This window comes from Pipistrellus hanaki, assembly GCF_964339955.1.
Source record: "Pipistrellus hanaki genome assembly, chromosome: 15".
NCBI classification, from domain to species: domain Eukaryota; kingdom Metazoa; phylum Chordata; class Mammalia; order Chiroptera; family Vespertilionidae; genus Pipistrellus; species Pipistrellus hanaki.
In genome coordinates, this window is record NC_140517.1 from 48,733,028 (window position 1) to 48,748,992 (window position 15,965).

Below are 15,965 nucleotides of genomic sequence, written 5' to 3' on the forward strand. Positions count from 1 at the left end.
AAAATCGATAAAAAAATATTTTTAAAAATAAATAACTGTTCCAGATTAGTTCTGTTTATATTAACATCCTTTCTTCTCATCACACTCTTCTGAAATTCCAAGACTTTCATTAATTGTACATTATGAAAGTGACAACCTTTATATCTTACCAGTTTTTTTTCAGAGAATAAATCTTGTATTCCAGACTTTGGCATAAGGGCCTGGTCATCTTCAGATGACATAGCTGAAAGAAAAAAAATTTTCAGTTTTGACAATCAGTTTGGCACTTTGAAGTTACCAACAACGATAGGCCGAGTGACAGTTTTGAGTACTCCAATAACTAGTGAAGGATTCAACCAAAGTTCAGATAGGTACAATGAGGAAAATGCAAATCAAAGAGGGACAAAGAGTTGCTTACATTTGCCAATGATACCTGCTCAAACCCCCTGGCACACATGGCAATAGTATAAAAACACTCCCAATTCCCAGTTTGTTTGTTTTTGCTGGAGAGAGAGATGAGGAAAGTGCATGTTCAATGATCTTCCTCTTTTGAAGCCTCTTGAACAAATGTCTATTGTGCATGACACAACTGAGAACAGAATGGCAATAAAGAAATTGGTAAATGGGTAAAAAAAATATATATATATATTCTAGAAAATGATTTTCTAAAATATTATTTTCTGATAGAACATTAATCAGTGTAGACAACATGTAAACACTGAACACTGACTTCCTAATTTACATACATCACAAAGCCTTTCTTCTCAATTCCAAGGACCCCAATTTTTTCCTTTTTTAAAAAAAATAATTTATTTTATTGATTTTTTACACAGAGGAAGAGAGAGGGATAGAGAGTCAGAAACATCGATGAGAGAGAAACATCAATCAGCTGCCTCCTGCACACCCCCCACCAGGGATGTGCCCGCAACCAAGGCACATGCCCTTGACCAGAATCGAACCTGGGACCCTTCAGTCCGCAGGCCAATGCTCTATCCACTGAGCCAAACCGGTTCCTGCTGTTCCTTTTAAAAATAAAAATAAAAAAATACATTTTTTTTTATTGCTTTCAGAGAGGCAGGGAGAGGGAAAGAAACATCAATGATGAAAATCATTGATGGGATATCTCATCCACGCCCCCGACTGGGGAGTACGCCAGCAACCCTGGCATTGGCCTTTGACCAGAATCAAACCTGGACCTTACAGTTTGCAGACTGGTGTACTCTCCACTGAACCAAAAGAGCTAGGGGCCAGTTCCTGTTCCAAAAGAGCAGGAATCTAACACAGAAAGCAGAAGGCCCTGAAAGATGTTAAAACAATAAAGGAAACAAACCCTGTGGGTGGAGTATTAACTCGGGAAGGAAGTCACCCTCACCCAGGGAGGCCAGGTTGCTGCAGTTCTCCAACATCACATCCAGGTACAACTTCCGCTGAGCTGGGTCCAGGCACTCCCACTCCTCCTGAGAGAAGTCTATGGCCACATCCCCGAAGGACAACGGTCCCTGAAAGAAAAGACAGTTACCAGAGGTCACCAGAAGAGTTCATAACGTCACCCAACAAGAAAACAGTGTCAGCCGAAACCGGTTTGGCTCAGTGCATAGAGCATCAGCCTGAGGACTGAAGGGTCCTGGGTTCGATTTTGGTCAAGGGCATGTACCTTGGTTGCAGGCACATCCTCAATAGGGGTTGTGCAAGAGGCAAGTGATCGATGATTCTCTCTCATCGATGTTTCTAACTCTCTATCCCTCTCTCTTCCTCTTTGTTAAAAAATCAATAAAATATATTTTTAAGCCAAAGCTGGTTTGGCTCAGTGGTAGAGCGTTGGTCTGCGGACTGAAAGGTCCCAGGTTCGATTCCGGTCAAGGGCATGTACATTGGTTGTGGGCACATCCCTGGTAGGGGGTGTGCAAGAGGCAGCTGGTCGATGTTTCTCTCTCATTGATGTTTCTTCCTTTTTTTTTCTTTTTTTAAATATATTTTATTGATTTTGTACAGAGAGAAAGGGAGAGAGATAGAGAGCTAGAAACATCGATGAGAGAGAGTCATCGATCAGCTGCCTCTTGCACAGCCCCCACTGGGGATATGCCCACGACCAAGGTACATGCCCTTGACCGGAACCGAACCCGGGTCCCTTCAGTCCCCAAGCTGACGCTCTATCCATTGAGCCAAACCGGTTTCGGCTCTCATTGACGTTTCTAGCTCTCTATCTTTCTCCCTTCCTCTCTGTAAAAAAAAAATCAATAAAATATATTCAAAAAAAAAAAAAAAAAAATATATATATATATATATATATATATATATATATATATATATATTTTTTTTTTTTTTTTTTTAAAGAAAACAGTGTCCGAAGAAGGGGTTTGGACCTAGGGGGGTATCCTGAATCACCCAATAAGATCACTTTGCCCCAGGAACATTCTCTGATGTGATTTCAAACACTGATACATGAGGATGACACATGTCCACAAGTCCATAGTACAGATTTTACTTTTCAGGAAAACTAACTTTAAAATGAAGGCATAGCCCTAGCCAGTTTAGCTCAGTGGATATAGTATCGAACTATGCAGGTTCAATTTAACACAAGGGCACATGCCTGGGTTGAGGGCTCCATCCCCATTTTGGGATGTGCTGGAAGCAGCCGATCAATGATTCTCTTTCATCATTGTTTTTCTCTCTCTCTCTCTGTCTCTCTCCATTATTCTCTAAAATCAATAAAAATATATTAAAAAAAAATAAGTTAAAAATAGCCGAAACCGGTTTGGCTCAGTGGATAGAGCGTCGGTCTGCAGACTGAGGTGGCAGGTCCGATTCAGGTCAAAGGCATGTACCTTGGTTGTGGGCACATCCCCAGTGGGGGGTGTGCAAGAAGCAGCTGATCTATGTTTCTCTCTCCTCGATGTTTTTAACTCTCTATCCCTCTCTCTTCCTCTTTGTAGAAAGTCAATAAAAAAAATATTTAAAAAATAAATAAATAAGTGAAAAATAAAGGCATGGAAACAGGCATATGGATTTCTGAGGGCTGTGTTTCCATTGTTAAGGGTCAGTGGTGTTGCTGAAACTCGTTTGGCTCAGTGGATAGAGCAATGGCCTGTGGACTGAAGGGTCCCAGGGCATGTGCCTTGGTTTTGAGCACTTCCCCTGTGGGGGGTGTGCAGGAGGTGGCTGGTTGATGTTTCTCTCTCATTGATGTTTCTAGCTCTCTATCCCTCTCCCTTCCTCTCTGTAAAAAATCAATAAAATATATTTTTTTTAAATAAGGGTCAGTGGTGTCTATTTCTCTGCTGGAAATGTCATGCTGGCTTGGAAGTACATGGACTTCTTCTCAAGTGTGAAGCAGTTCCAACAAAATGAACTTCTGTAAAGCCACAGATTCTGATTCTTGTTCTGAGTGGGGCCTGTGTTCCCACGTGTGTCACAAGCTCAGCTATCACTTATGATGCCAATGTTTCCGCATCATGTGCCATACTTTTGAATACACAGAAAAAGAAAACAGAAGAAAAAATTCATGCAGAACTTTGAATTAAAGGGGTTTGTTAATGGAATTCAGGTCTCATGGAATAGGACACATAGGAACTGCAATCCTAGTTGGAAATTTACTATGAGCAATCTTAGAAAAACATTATTATGCCTGGGCCAGCTGGCGTTGCTCAGTGGTTGAGCTCTGATCCATGCACCAAGAGGTCACTGGTTCGATTCCCGGTCAGGGTACACGACCAGGTTGTGGGCTCAATCCCCAGTGTGGGGTGTGCAAGAGGCAGCCGATCAATAATTCTCTATCATCAATGATATTTCTATTGCTCTCTACCTCTCCCTTTATCTCTGAAATAGATAAAAACGTATTTGAGATTAAAAAAAAAAAAAATAGCTGAAATAATGTTAACAGTTTAAGAACGGAGACACACATTTTACAACTATGAAATCAAGGTAGTTTAGTGATTCTGTGAATCTCATGAATCTATTTGTATATGATACCCCTTGTGTTTCATAAACAAACTAGAGGCCTGGTGCATGAAACTTGTGCACGGGGTGGGAAGGCGGGGTGTGCCCCTCAGCCCGGCCTGCACCCTCTGCAATCTGGGACCCCTCAAAGGTATCTGGTGGGATTGAGCCTAAATGAGCAGTCAGACATACCTCTGATAATCCTGGATTGCTGGTTCCCAACTGCTTGATGCCTGCCTGCCATCTAGATCACCACCTAACCACTCCCCTGCCAGCCTAAACAATGCCTAACTGCTCCCCTGCCAGCCAAATTGCCCCTACCCACCCTCCCCTACCATCCTGGTCACCCCTAACTGCCCTCCTTTGCCAGTCACCCCTAACTTCCCTCTCTTGCCAGCCTGGTCTCTCTAACTGCCCTCCCTCCTGGCCTGGTTGCCCCCAACTGCCCTCCCCTTCAGGCTGGGTGACCCTTAACTGCCCTCTCCTGCAGGCCTGATTGCCCCCAACTGCCCTCCCTTGCAGGTGTGGTCCCTCCCAACTACACTCCCCTGATGACCTGATTGCCCACAACTGCCTTCCTCTGCTGGCCATCTTGTCTGTTGGAGTGATGATCAATTTGCATATTACCTCTTTATTATATACAATAAGAAGAGAAACATAAGCATACAAAACAAGTTAAACCTATTGTTTCTATTTGTGGTTGTAAATTCTCAAGTGGGGAGATTTTTTCCATTGAGTTTTGCAGAGTGGGAGGCAGGAAGGCAGAGGCACAAAAGGGAAAGAGAGAGAGAAGGGGTGGGGGGAGAAATGTGAAAGAGAGACAGAGACACGTGATTGGCTGGCTACTACAGGAATTTTTATCTATCATTAGTGGAGAGCTACTTCACAGAAACTTAAGAATGAAAATAAACATGTTATTCTTGGAAACTTCCTAGAGAATACAAAAAGTGATCATGTAGGGGATGTCCATGATGGGAGTATAGAATATAATGAAAATATAAAGAGTCAAAGGCCTGATTGTTTACAGCTCCCATAAAAAAGCCAATGATCAGTAGGAAATAAAAATTCTTCATTTTTCAAAGCAAACGCCAACTAAGAAGAGAGACTTTTCTAGATGTGAAGTGATGGTCTTGGCACAACTTTCATTAAATTGCTACTACACCCTTGAGAAAGGGAGACTACTAACTCTCCAGTGAGGGGAGCACCTTTGCTATGTGAAAATCAGATCGACTGAACAATGGGCGTCAGGTGACTGAGGCACACAGAAGGTCAGTCACCACTGATGTGACATTACTGCCAAAAATACATCAATAAATAAATAAATTTCCCTGACCGGTTTGCTGCGTCGGTCTGCAGACTGAAAGGTCCTGGGTTCAATTCCGGTCAAGGGCATGTACCTTGGTTGCGGGAACATTCTCAGTAGGAGGTGTGCAGGAGGCAGCTCATCGATGTTTCTAACTCTATATCCCTCTCCCTTCCTCTCTGTAAAAAAATCAATAAAATATATATATTTTTTAAAACTCACAAATAATTAGGTGGAAATGATCACAAAAAAATTTTGTGTCAATCCATGTGTACCTCTCATGTACTACAAGCTAAAGGAATATTTACTTACCAAGTCTTTGTACTAATTTAGTGAGCTACTCTCTTCTATTTATTATTTACTAATTTTTCACAACTTTCTGAGCTATTCTGAATAGTAAAATGGGCATTTGCTTACCCCTGAGCTGATGCTGCAGCCATTTGAACCTAAAACATACATTTCCCTTTTTCAAGACACAAGAGCGTCTGACCCCATCCCAATAGGGTTGTTAGACATGGCTGCCTTCCCACATGGATTTGTCACAAAAGGGATGTTCCGAGTAGTTTGAAAGACGTTAATTGAAGGTGGGAATGCTTCCTGAACAGGAAGAGGCTGTATAAAATGAATGCAAAGAGCCCTAGCCAGTTTTGCACAGTGGATAGAGCGCTGGCCTGCGGACTGAAGGTCTCAGTTTCGATTCCGGTCAAGGGCATATGTCTGGGTTGCAGGCTCAATCTCCAGTGGGGGCATTCACGAAGCAGCTGATCAATGATTCTCTCTCATCATTGATGTTTCTATCTCTCTCTCTCCTCCTTTCTCTCTGAAATCAGTAAAATATATACATATTTTTTGTTTTCTTTCTTTTTTTTTTTTTTTTTAATGATTGCAGAGAAAGCTCTGGGACAAAGGAGAGAAGTATAGACGAGCCAGAGGGGCTCAGAGGTAGACCGTAGATCTATGAATCAGGAGGGCAAATTTCCATTCCTGGTCAGGGCACACTCCAGGTTTCACATTCAATCCCCAGTGGGGGTTGTGCAGGAGGCAGCTGATCAATGATTCACTCTGCTCATTGATGTTTCTACCCCTCTCTGCCTCTCCTTCCCATTTTATTTTTTAAAAATATATTTTATTTTATTGATTTTTTACAGAGAAGAAGGGAGAGGGATAGAGACTTAGAAACATTAATGATAGAGAAACATTGATCAGCTGCCTCTTGCATACCCCCTAATGGGAAAGTGCCTGCAACCAAGGCACATGCCCTTGACTGGAATCGAACCCCAGGGATCCTTGAGTCCTCAGACCAATGCTCTATCCACTGAGCCAAACCTGTCAGGGCTTCCATTTTGAAATCTATAAAAACATATAGTAAAAAAGAAACAGGGCCCTAGTTGGTTTGGCTCAGTGGATAGAGCGTCAGCCTGCGGACTGAGGGGTCCGGGTTGATTCTGGTCAGGGGCACATGCCTGGGTTGCAGGTTCGATCCCCAGTTGGGGGCGTGGAGGAGGCAGCCAATCAATGATTCTCATCATTGATGTTTCTCTCTCTTCCTCTCCCTTCCTCTCTAAAAACAATGAAATATATATTTTTAAAAAGAGAGAGGGAAATATAGAAACTGTTGACACCGACTATCATAAGAAAAAAGGAAAGAAATAAGGAAAGGAAAACAACCTGGAAAGGCAAGAACATCAGAAGTAGAGAAATATGGAGGAGAAAGCTGAAGGGGACTGAGAGGGAGAGGGTCCTGGTGAACAGAAGTGGGGGCAACAAAGGGGGGATGCACTCGAGAGAGAGAGACTGGTTCAAGGAGAAGAACTGAGGGATTGAGTGTAGGGACAGAAAGGGGGGTGTAGGGATGACGGAGCAGAGGGAGAAGCAGCACGGAGTCAGCCAGCTGTGGGGAGCAGGACAGACTGTAACAGAGTAGTAGAAAGGGAAACAGGCACAGGGCAGGAAAGAGAAAAGAGAAATATATCAACAGGTTCAAGGAAAAGCAAACAGACTCTTACCCGGGACACATCTCTTACCTGAAAAGCAGCCATTGGTCCTGGTCCTGATGGGGTCTGGGTTGTTTCCTCAGGTGACACTGTGTTGAGGAGTCACAGAATGTGCCTTCGAAGACGTCCGCACAGCCTGTTAAATTCAACATATGAAACCACAAGCCGATAAATCACAACTTAACCATCCACACCCCATCAGCTCACCACTCACCCAGATCAGGGTTCTCATCCTCCCACTAACTACTATGTATTTCTGTCTATGGATCTGTTCTTATTTCCTGTTCCTTTTCCCTCCAATGTTGTCTTTTCCTGTATTTTTAAAAATATATATATATTTTATTGATTTTTTACAGAGAGGAAGAGAGAGGGATAGAGAGTTAGAAACATCGATGAGAGAGAATCATCGATCAGCTGCCTCTTGCACACCCCCTACTGGGGATGTGCCCACAACCAAGGTATATGCCCTTGACCGGAATCAAATCTGGGACCCTTCAGTCCGCAGGCTGACGCTCTATCCGCTGAGCCAAACCGGTTTCGGCTGTTTATGTTTTAATATATATTTTATCAATTTCAGAGGGGAAAGGAGAGGGAGAGATAGAAACATCAATGATGAGAGAGACTCCTTGATTGGCTGCTTCCTGCAGGCCCCCCAGTGTGGACTAAGCCGAAAAACCAGACCAGGAATCGAACTGTTACCTCCTGGTTCATAGGTCCACCTTCAACCACTGAACCATGCTGGCCGGACTTTTCCTATGTTCTGCCTCCCTCTCCCCTGCTCTTTTTCCCTTTTTCTTTATTTCTGTCCCTACACCTGGATCTTTAAACTCCTGAAACCTTATTTCACCTTCAGTTGTTCTTTCTCCCTGGTCTTTCTGATTGCTCCCATCTACGTACACACCTGGGTTTCCTCCTCCCACTTCTGTGTCCCCTCTGCTGTCCCTGTTACAGTCTGTCCTGTTACCCACAGATGGCTGACTCTCATGAATATTCAGAGCAATTTCTGTAACTAAAAAGAATAATAAAGACAGGTTAAGCAAGTAAGAAAAAAAAAAATACCTCAAATAATGTTAACATGGTAGGTAGAGCCAGACACACCTATGAGAACTATCTACAATAATAAAAGCATAATATGCAAATCAACCCAAGAACCAAACAGCAGAACGAACATCCAGATGACCACACTAAGACATGCACGGGCAGCAGGCCAGCCAAGATAGGTGAGATGTGACTGGTTGGGGGCCCAGCTATTGCCCCATGATCGCCCTATAGAGGGAGGCCCAGACCACCTACTGGTTTGTTGTGGTGGGTGGGGCTTTTTGGGGGGGGAGGGGGGGTAGCAGGGGGACCATCATGGAGCCCTGGCCAGGTGGACAGGGCCTACCTCTTTGAGGTGATCAATCATAGGGCTCCCAGACTGAGAGGGCACAGGCCAGGCTGAGAAACACCCCTTCCCCCCAGTGCAAGAATTTCGTGCACCGGGACTCTAGTGTACACTATAAAAGAGATAGAAAACAGAATTGTCTTATCAATAAAATCAAGATTATTTTGTGATTGTATAAATTTCATAAATTTATTTGTGAACGATATCCTGAGTATTACTAACACGATAAGGAGAGGAATTCACATAATGATGGAAAACAAATTAGACCTATTTTTTCTTAGACACTCATTTATTGGAAAATTTCTGTATATTAGTGGAGAGCTACAATCATAGACATTTAACTGAATTGAAAATATATTTATGTGATTCTTGTAAACACCCCAAAATATTCAAAAAGTGATCTTGTTCAGTATGTCCCTGACACGAGCATGGAATGTAATGAATATTTACAGAAACAAGGCCTGATTGGTTAAATGCCTATGTCAAAAGCCAATGACCTGAAGGAAAGCAAAGCAAGGCATCTATTTTCCAAAGCAAATAGAAACTAGGAAATGGGGCGTTTCATGTGCCATGTGATGGCCTTTGCACATCTCTCAACAAAGCCCTGCTAAACCTTTCCTAAAGAGAAAGGGAGACTATGAACCCTACAGTGAGGGAGCACCTCCTCCACATGAACATCACGTGGACTGGAACAATGGGCATCAGGTGACTGAGGCACAGCAAAGGACATGTCACCACTGCTGACATTCCTGGCAAAATACATCAATAAAGAAATAACTATGTGAAAATGACCACAAATAAACATTAATTTTTGCAAGTGTCAATCCACGTGTACCTCTCATGTTCTATAAGCTACTGGTACATTTCAATACAAAGTTTTCTGTACTAACCTAGTAAGCAAGTCTCTTCTATTCACCCTTTTCTTTTCAGAACTTTCTGAGCTATTCTAAGCAGTAAGATGTGTATTATCTTTTTCTTTTAAATATATATATATATATATTTTTTTTTTAAATATATTTTATTGATTTTGTACAGAGAGGAAGGGAGAGAGATAGAGAGCCAGAAACATCGATGAGAGAGAGTCATCGATCAGTTGCCTCTTGCACACCCCCCACTGGGGATATGCCCGCAACCAAGGTACATGCCCATGACCGGAATCGAACCCAGGTCCCCCTCAGTCCCCAAGCCAATGCTCTATCCATTGAGCCAAACCGGTCTCGGCTTAAATATATTTTTTTGCTGAAACCAGTATGGCTCAGTAGATAGAGCTTCGGTCTGCGGACTGAAAGGTCCCACCCAGGTTTGAATCCGGTCAAGGGCATGTAAATTGGTTTCTGGCACACCCTCAGTGGAGGGTGTGCAGGAGGCAGCTGATGGAATTTTTTCTCTCATTGATGTTTCTAGCTCTCTATCCCTCTCCCTTCCTCTCTGCAAAAAATCAATAAAATATATATTTTTTAAATATATATATTTTTTATCTATTTCAAAGAGGAAGGGAGAGGAAGAGATAGAAACATCAATGATGAGAGGATCATTGATCGGCTGCCTCCTGCAAGCCCCCTACTGGGAATTGAGATTGCAATTGGACCATGTGCTCTTGACCAGAATCAAACCAGGGTCCTTCCTGTCTGAAGTCCAAGGCTCTATCCAGATCAGCTAGGGCAGTGGTCAGCAAACTCATTAGTCAACAGAGAGGAAAACCATAGCTCGCGTGCTCGCGAGCCGCAGTTTGCCGACCACTAAGCTAGAGCATATATGCATCTTCTTACCCGTGATCTAGAGCTGATGCTGCAGCCACAGTAACCTCACACCTACATTTGCCTCCTTCACTGATACCAGAGCCTCTAACCCACCCCAGTAAGGATGTCAGACATGGCTGACTCCCAAGTTTGATCTGTCACAAAAGGGATGTTTTGAGTAGTTGAAAGTCATTAATTAAAGGTGGTAATGCATCCTGACCTGGAGAGTTTGCATGAAATGAATACAGAGAAGGCCCCGGGACAAAGGAGAGAATTATAGCTCGGCCATAATCACCTGTATACCTCAGTAACCAATGAGAGGTAGAGGGCTGACCTATGAACCAGGAGGGTGGTGTTGCATTCCTGGTCAGGGCACAGTGCAGTTTCACACTGGATCCCCAGTGGGGGTGTGCAGGAGGCAGCTGATCAATGATTCTCTCTGCTGACTGCTGTTTCTGACTCTGTCTCCTTCGCCTTTCCACTGAAATCAATAAAAAAAAAAATTTTTAAAAAGAGGGAGAAAAAAAAGAAGAAAAAATTATGAAAAAAGAGAGAGAAATATAAAAAGTGTTGACACTGACTATGATGAAACAAGTAATGAAAAAAGGAAAGAAAAACAACCCGCAAAGGCAAGAACATCAGAAGCAGGGAAATAAATCACCAGGTGTTAGAGGAAAAGCAAACAGCCTGTGACCCAACACATCTTTTACTGAGAAGCAGCCATTCGGTCCTGATCGGGATCTGGGATTTTTTCTCAGGGGCAGGATGTTCAGGAGTCACAGAACGTGCATTTAGAGAGGTCAGCACAGCCTGTTAATCAGCTCACCTCACAGGCACAGGCGGAAGGAGCTCAAAATAAGTAAAAGGCCACCACCCCTCCTGTCCTTGGTCACAGGAGAGTCACCAACAATGAGCTCCCACATGGAGACCACACTGTGAGTTTTTCTGTGTCTTCATGTGTCTCTCCTCCCAAAGACCTCCACAAACTCCCACAGAAATGAGAACGTGAGCTGCTGTCCTGACCCCCAAACCAAACAGAGCACCCCCTTACCTCCCTGAACAAAGTCTGCTCCCACTCTCACAAAGGCTCCTGCAACCTCCCTGCTAACCCTGTCCCCACCTTCCATCACCCGGGCCACCTCAGTGACCAATGATGCCCCAGCCAGAGCAGCTGTCCAACACTATGGGGGGAAATGCATCTAAGGACATTTCTTTAAAAAAAAAAAAAATATATATATATATATATATATATATATATATATATATATATATATATATAAAATTGATTTTTTTACAGAAGAGAAAGGGACAGTTTTTCTCTCATTGGTGAGAGAAAAATACCAATCAGCGGCCTCTTGCACACCCCACACTTGATTGGGATGTGACCCCAATCAAGGTACATGCCCCCAACCAGATCCAACCTGGGACCCTTCAGTCCATAGGCCAAGGCTCTATCCACTGAGCCAAACTGGCTGAGCCTGAGGACATTTCTTTTTCTTTTAAATTATTTTTATTGATTTTTTTTACAGAGAGGAAGAGAGAGGGAGAGTTAGAAACATGGACAAGAGAGAAACATCGATCAGCTGCCTCCTAGACACCCCCCAATGGGAATGTGCCCACAACCAAGGTACATGCCCTTGACCGGAATCAAACCTGGGACCTTTCAGTCCACAGGCCGACGCTCTATCCACTGAGCCCCACCGGCCTCGGCATGAGGACATTTCTTAAATCTCCTCAGAGGATCTATCCAGAGGATTTATCTCAGGACATTTTTAAATAAATAAATCAAGTATCAGAGATAGAAAAAATAAATCCATGGAAGAAACACACACACACACACACACACACACCAACACCAACAACAACAACAACAACAACAACAAACCTAAGACCTAATATTCCTTGAAAAAGCAACAGATGGTGACAGAGAAAGGTCACTTCCTTGTTGCCATCCCAGGAAATGACAAGGGACCCATGACCAACAGACAAGTCTCTCCCCACTTAGTGTTAAGGGTTGCAATTTCAAGCAAATTATTATAAAACTAGTGGCCTGATGCAGAAACATTTCTGCAATAGGGCTTCCTGCTGTGGTCGCTGCCCAACTCATACCTCAGGGAGATCAACAGAAATGTATTGAAAATACACACACGTACATCACACACACACACACACACACACACACACACACACACACACAACCACAAGCCAATATATCACAACTTAACCATCCACACCCCTTCAGCTCACCCCTCACCCAGATCAGGGTTCCCCTCCTCCCACTGCTATGTATTTCTGTCTATGGGTCTGTCTTTCTCCCTGTTCCCTTTCTCTACACTGCGGTCTTTTCCTGTGTCCCCCTCCCCTCCCTGCTCTTTCCCCCCTTTTCTCTCTGTCTGTCCCTACACCTGGACCATGAGACTCCTGAGGCCCATTTCCCTTCCGGGGCTCTCTCTCCTGGTCTCTCTGCTCCCATCTCCACACACGTCTGCACCTTTCCCTCCCCGCGCCCGTGTCCCCGCTGCTGCCTGTTACATTCTGTGCTGCTCCCCACAGCTGGCTGCCTCCGTGCTGCTCCCTCATCCCTGAGCCCCCCTTTCTGTCCCTGCACTCGCTCCCCAGCTTCTCCTCTGAACCAGTGTCTCCGTCTGAAGTGCCTCCTCCTGTGCGGCCCCCACTTCTGCTCCCCAGGACCCTCTCCCTCTCAGCTCCCCTTCCTCTCTCTGGGCTTCCCCTCCCCTATTTCTCCACTTCCTCCTCTTCAGGCTGCTTTCCCCAGTTACCCCCCCACTCCCACCATCGCCGTCCAGTCCCTCCCTCACCTCTTGAAGCACTCATCTTATATAAAAACTGCTGTTTGACATTGTAAGCCTGCTGTTTTGGCGTCTGTAAACCTCTGCTCGCTTAAAAATAAGGCGACTGCCATTTCAGAGAGGCCATAACGGTGCCCCAGACGGAGCTGTCCGTGCTGACACCAGGCCAGGCCTTGAGACAGGGCCTCAGGGCCCCTTCCCAGCCCGCAGGCCTTCGTTAACAGAAGGCCCAGAACTCTCATTCCAAACTGGGGAGACAAAAGAGCTAAAATAAAATTTTAAAAAAATGTATAAATAAAAAAATGTTTCCTACATTGTTAGGAGGCCAAGAATGTGAAAGACGTTTTTCTCTGGGCCTGGGCAGAACTTAAGGATTAAAATGTAACTCCCTTTCTCTAAGCGTGGCGTTTTCTCCCTCTTCTGTAACACCCCTATGGGGGACCCCATCCTCTGTGGACCCCTCCCCGCCCTCCTCCTCCCCCGGGTCTGTCTCCCCTCCCTCTCCTGCCCCCCAGCCCGGCCCCCGCCCCGCAGTCCCCGCCCCCACAAAGCCCTCCCTGGGGCAGGTCCCTCTTCCGGGGACACCGCGTTCTCCCCGAGCCCACCCCATGGCCCTGGCCCCCTGGCACTCAGACCTGATTAATGGGGGGCCCAGGAGGGCGGGCGGGACCCCCAGGCCGGGGCCATCCGGGCTCTTTGGGCGGGAAGCGCCGGGCGGGGGAGGGCAAAGGGCGGGAACCACTGACCAGACCTCCAGCCCCGCGGGGGCCCCGGCGGCCCCGGGGACGGTTTCCGGCGGGAAAACCACGCGGCGGGCGGGCCCACAGCCAGAGGCGGACAGACCGCGGGCCGGGCCTCAGTTTCCCCCAGAGGAACGCGGCGCCTCCACGGCGCAGCCCCCGGGACGCGCACTCACCGCCGGGAGGGGCTCCGGGCGGGGCTCCCACACGGACTTCAGCGCCCGCAGCGCCCTCAGCCCGCCCTGCGGGGAGGGGCCGGGAGCAGCGGCTTTAAAGCACAGACACCGCCTCAGGGAGCCGCCACCGGCCCCTCCGCAGCCGCTTCCGGCTGCCAGCACTGCGCATGCGCCTCCCTGCGGGGGCGGGGCCTGAGCGGAGCGGCTCCGCGGTGGGGGCGGGGCCAGGCCTGGGCGGGGCCAGAGGGAGGGGGCGGGGCGGGCCAGGGGGCGGCCTGGGCCCCGCCCCTCCTCCCACAGGGACAGCCCTTCCTGGGGGAGTTCCCGTCATTGTTGGGTTTGGCTGGTGGCGCGGCTGGGACAGGATTCACAAGGAGAGAAGAGACAGGAGCAGAGAGGGCGGGGATTTTGCTTCTTTAAAGGGAGGAGAGGGCCCGGTGCCCTCTGATGGCACGAGGCTCCCCACAGAGAGGGGCTGTTCTTCTATTAGGGTGCCAGCGAGTAAAGGCAGCTGTGGCAGAAGCATACAGAAGGGAGGAGGAATCTGGAATTCACACAGAAGTTTCCAGATCCCAGAGGCTGTGCTCAGAGCTACCGGCTGGCCTGCCCTTCAGCTGCACATGCCCCAGGGAGGTGTCTTTCCCAGGATCTTCACAGGGCGGGAGCACATTCTCACAGGGAAGTCAGAGAATTCCAAAGGCGGGCAGATGGGGTTTGAAACGGGAAACTTTCTGCCTCTGATTTTCCTGGATCCTTAAACCCTCAGTGAGGAGGGTTGAGGGGAGGGCAGCCTGCTCTCTCAGCCCCTCCCTGTCTCCCCATCTGAACGGAGAGGCAGCTTGAGTTAGGGAAGCAGGCGGGTGTCTGTTGGGAGCCGAGTCCCCTGCCGACCTGAGAATCTGAGAATGGGGGGGGGGGGGGGGAGCAAGGGTGGGTAGCCCTGCCTGCTCTCCCCCAGGAGTTGGGTCACTTGGGGACGTGGCAAGCAACAGTGTCCTTCGCTCTGCTGTGCGCGCAAGATTGGAATCTGCAAACATGTCCTTGATTTAACATAGCAGAGTACAGCTGGATGAACTTTCCCAGGCAGATATCTTCCTGCGTAGGTCTTAAGGAACTGGCACGTAGCCTCATGTCCTGAGAGAAGGCCATCATGTCCTGAGAGGAGGCCATCATGTCCTGAGAGAAGGCCATTTGGAGGAACGCCCAGCTTCAGTGTATAAAAGAGTTTGCGCCTTTAAGAAACTTGCTGCAGTGCCATTAGGCTCTGCAGTCCTCCTGAAGCCCCCCTGTTCATGTTCTCTTCTTCTCAGCCTCCTTGCCATACCTTCAGGACCTGTAATACCGGCTGGTTCCAGTAGGAGTCAGAGACAGACCCAGACATCCATTCATGGTTAGGCACCTGATGAGATAATGTCAGGTCCATCAAGTGGAAAACAGATTTAATTTACGTATTTTTTCAAGGGACAAAAATTTCCTAGATGTCTGTGGTGGTCTGTGAAGTCTGTGTTCTGGGAATGTATATTTAAATGAATATTTTTACTTTAGTAGTCCCTATAACCTAGTTTTTAAAAATATATATATTTTATTGATTTTTTACAAAGAGAAAGAGAGGGATAGAGAGAAACATCAATCAGCGGCCTCTTTCACACCACACTCCTTACTAGGTGTGTCCACAACCAGAGTACATGCCCTTGACTGGAATCCAACGTGGGACTCCTGAGTCCGTAGGCCGACGCTCTATTCACTGAGCCAAACCAGCCAGGGCCACATTCTACAGTTTTAAGGTTTCCCTCTAGAATAAATTCCAATGTGAGGAATAAGATATAGATGCTGATTATAGACTTCAGGACAATGTTTATATTTCTACCAGAGGCCTGATGCACGAAGATTTGTGCAATGGGCCC

General features: G+C 46.4%; 1 protein-coding gene across 15 annotated transcripts in view; it reads right to left on the bottom strand.

Moving 5' to 3' along the window:
- LOC311633337 (zinc finger protein 519-like) overlaps nucleotides 1–15,965 on the bottom strand; it is a 60,116-nt gene that overhangs the window by 7,876 nt on the left and 36,275 nt on the right. For 4 of the 15 annotated variants that reach the window (XM_084905900.1, XM_084905884.1, XM_084905883.1 and 1 more), the window contains exons 3-4: nucleotides 1,352–1,478; nucleotides 150–223 (exon numbers count right to left, since the gene is read on the bottom strand). In XM_084905900.1, the coding sequence (XP_084762026.1) occupies nucleotides 150–223; nucleotides 1,352–1,478 (201 nt within the window). Of the gene's footprint in view, nucleotides 1–149; nucleotides 224–1,351; nucleotides 1,479–7,242; nucleotides 7,349–8,059; nucleotides 8,222–13,780; nucleotides 13,838–13,891; nucleotides 14,033–14,061; nucleotides 14,213–15,965 lie in introns of those variants that run through there. The other 11 variants (XM_084905894.1, XM_084905880.1, XM_084905892.1 and 8 more) reach the window with 9 other exon arrangements.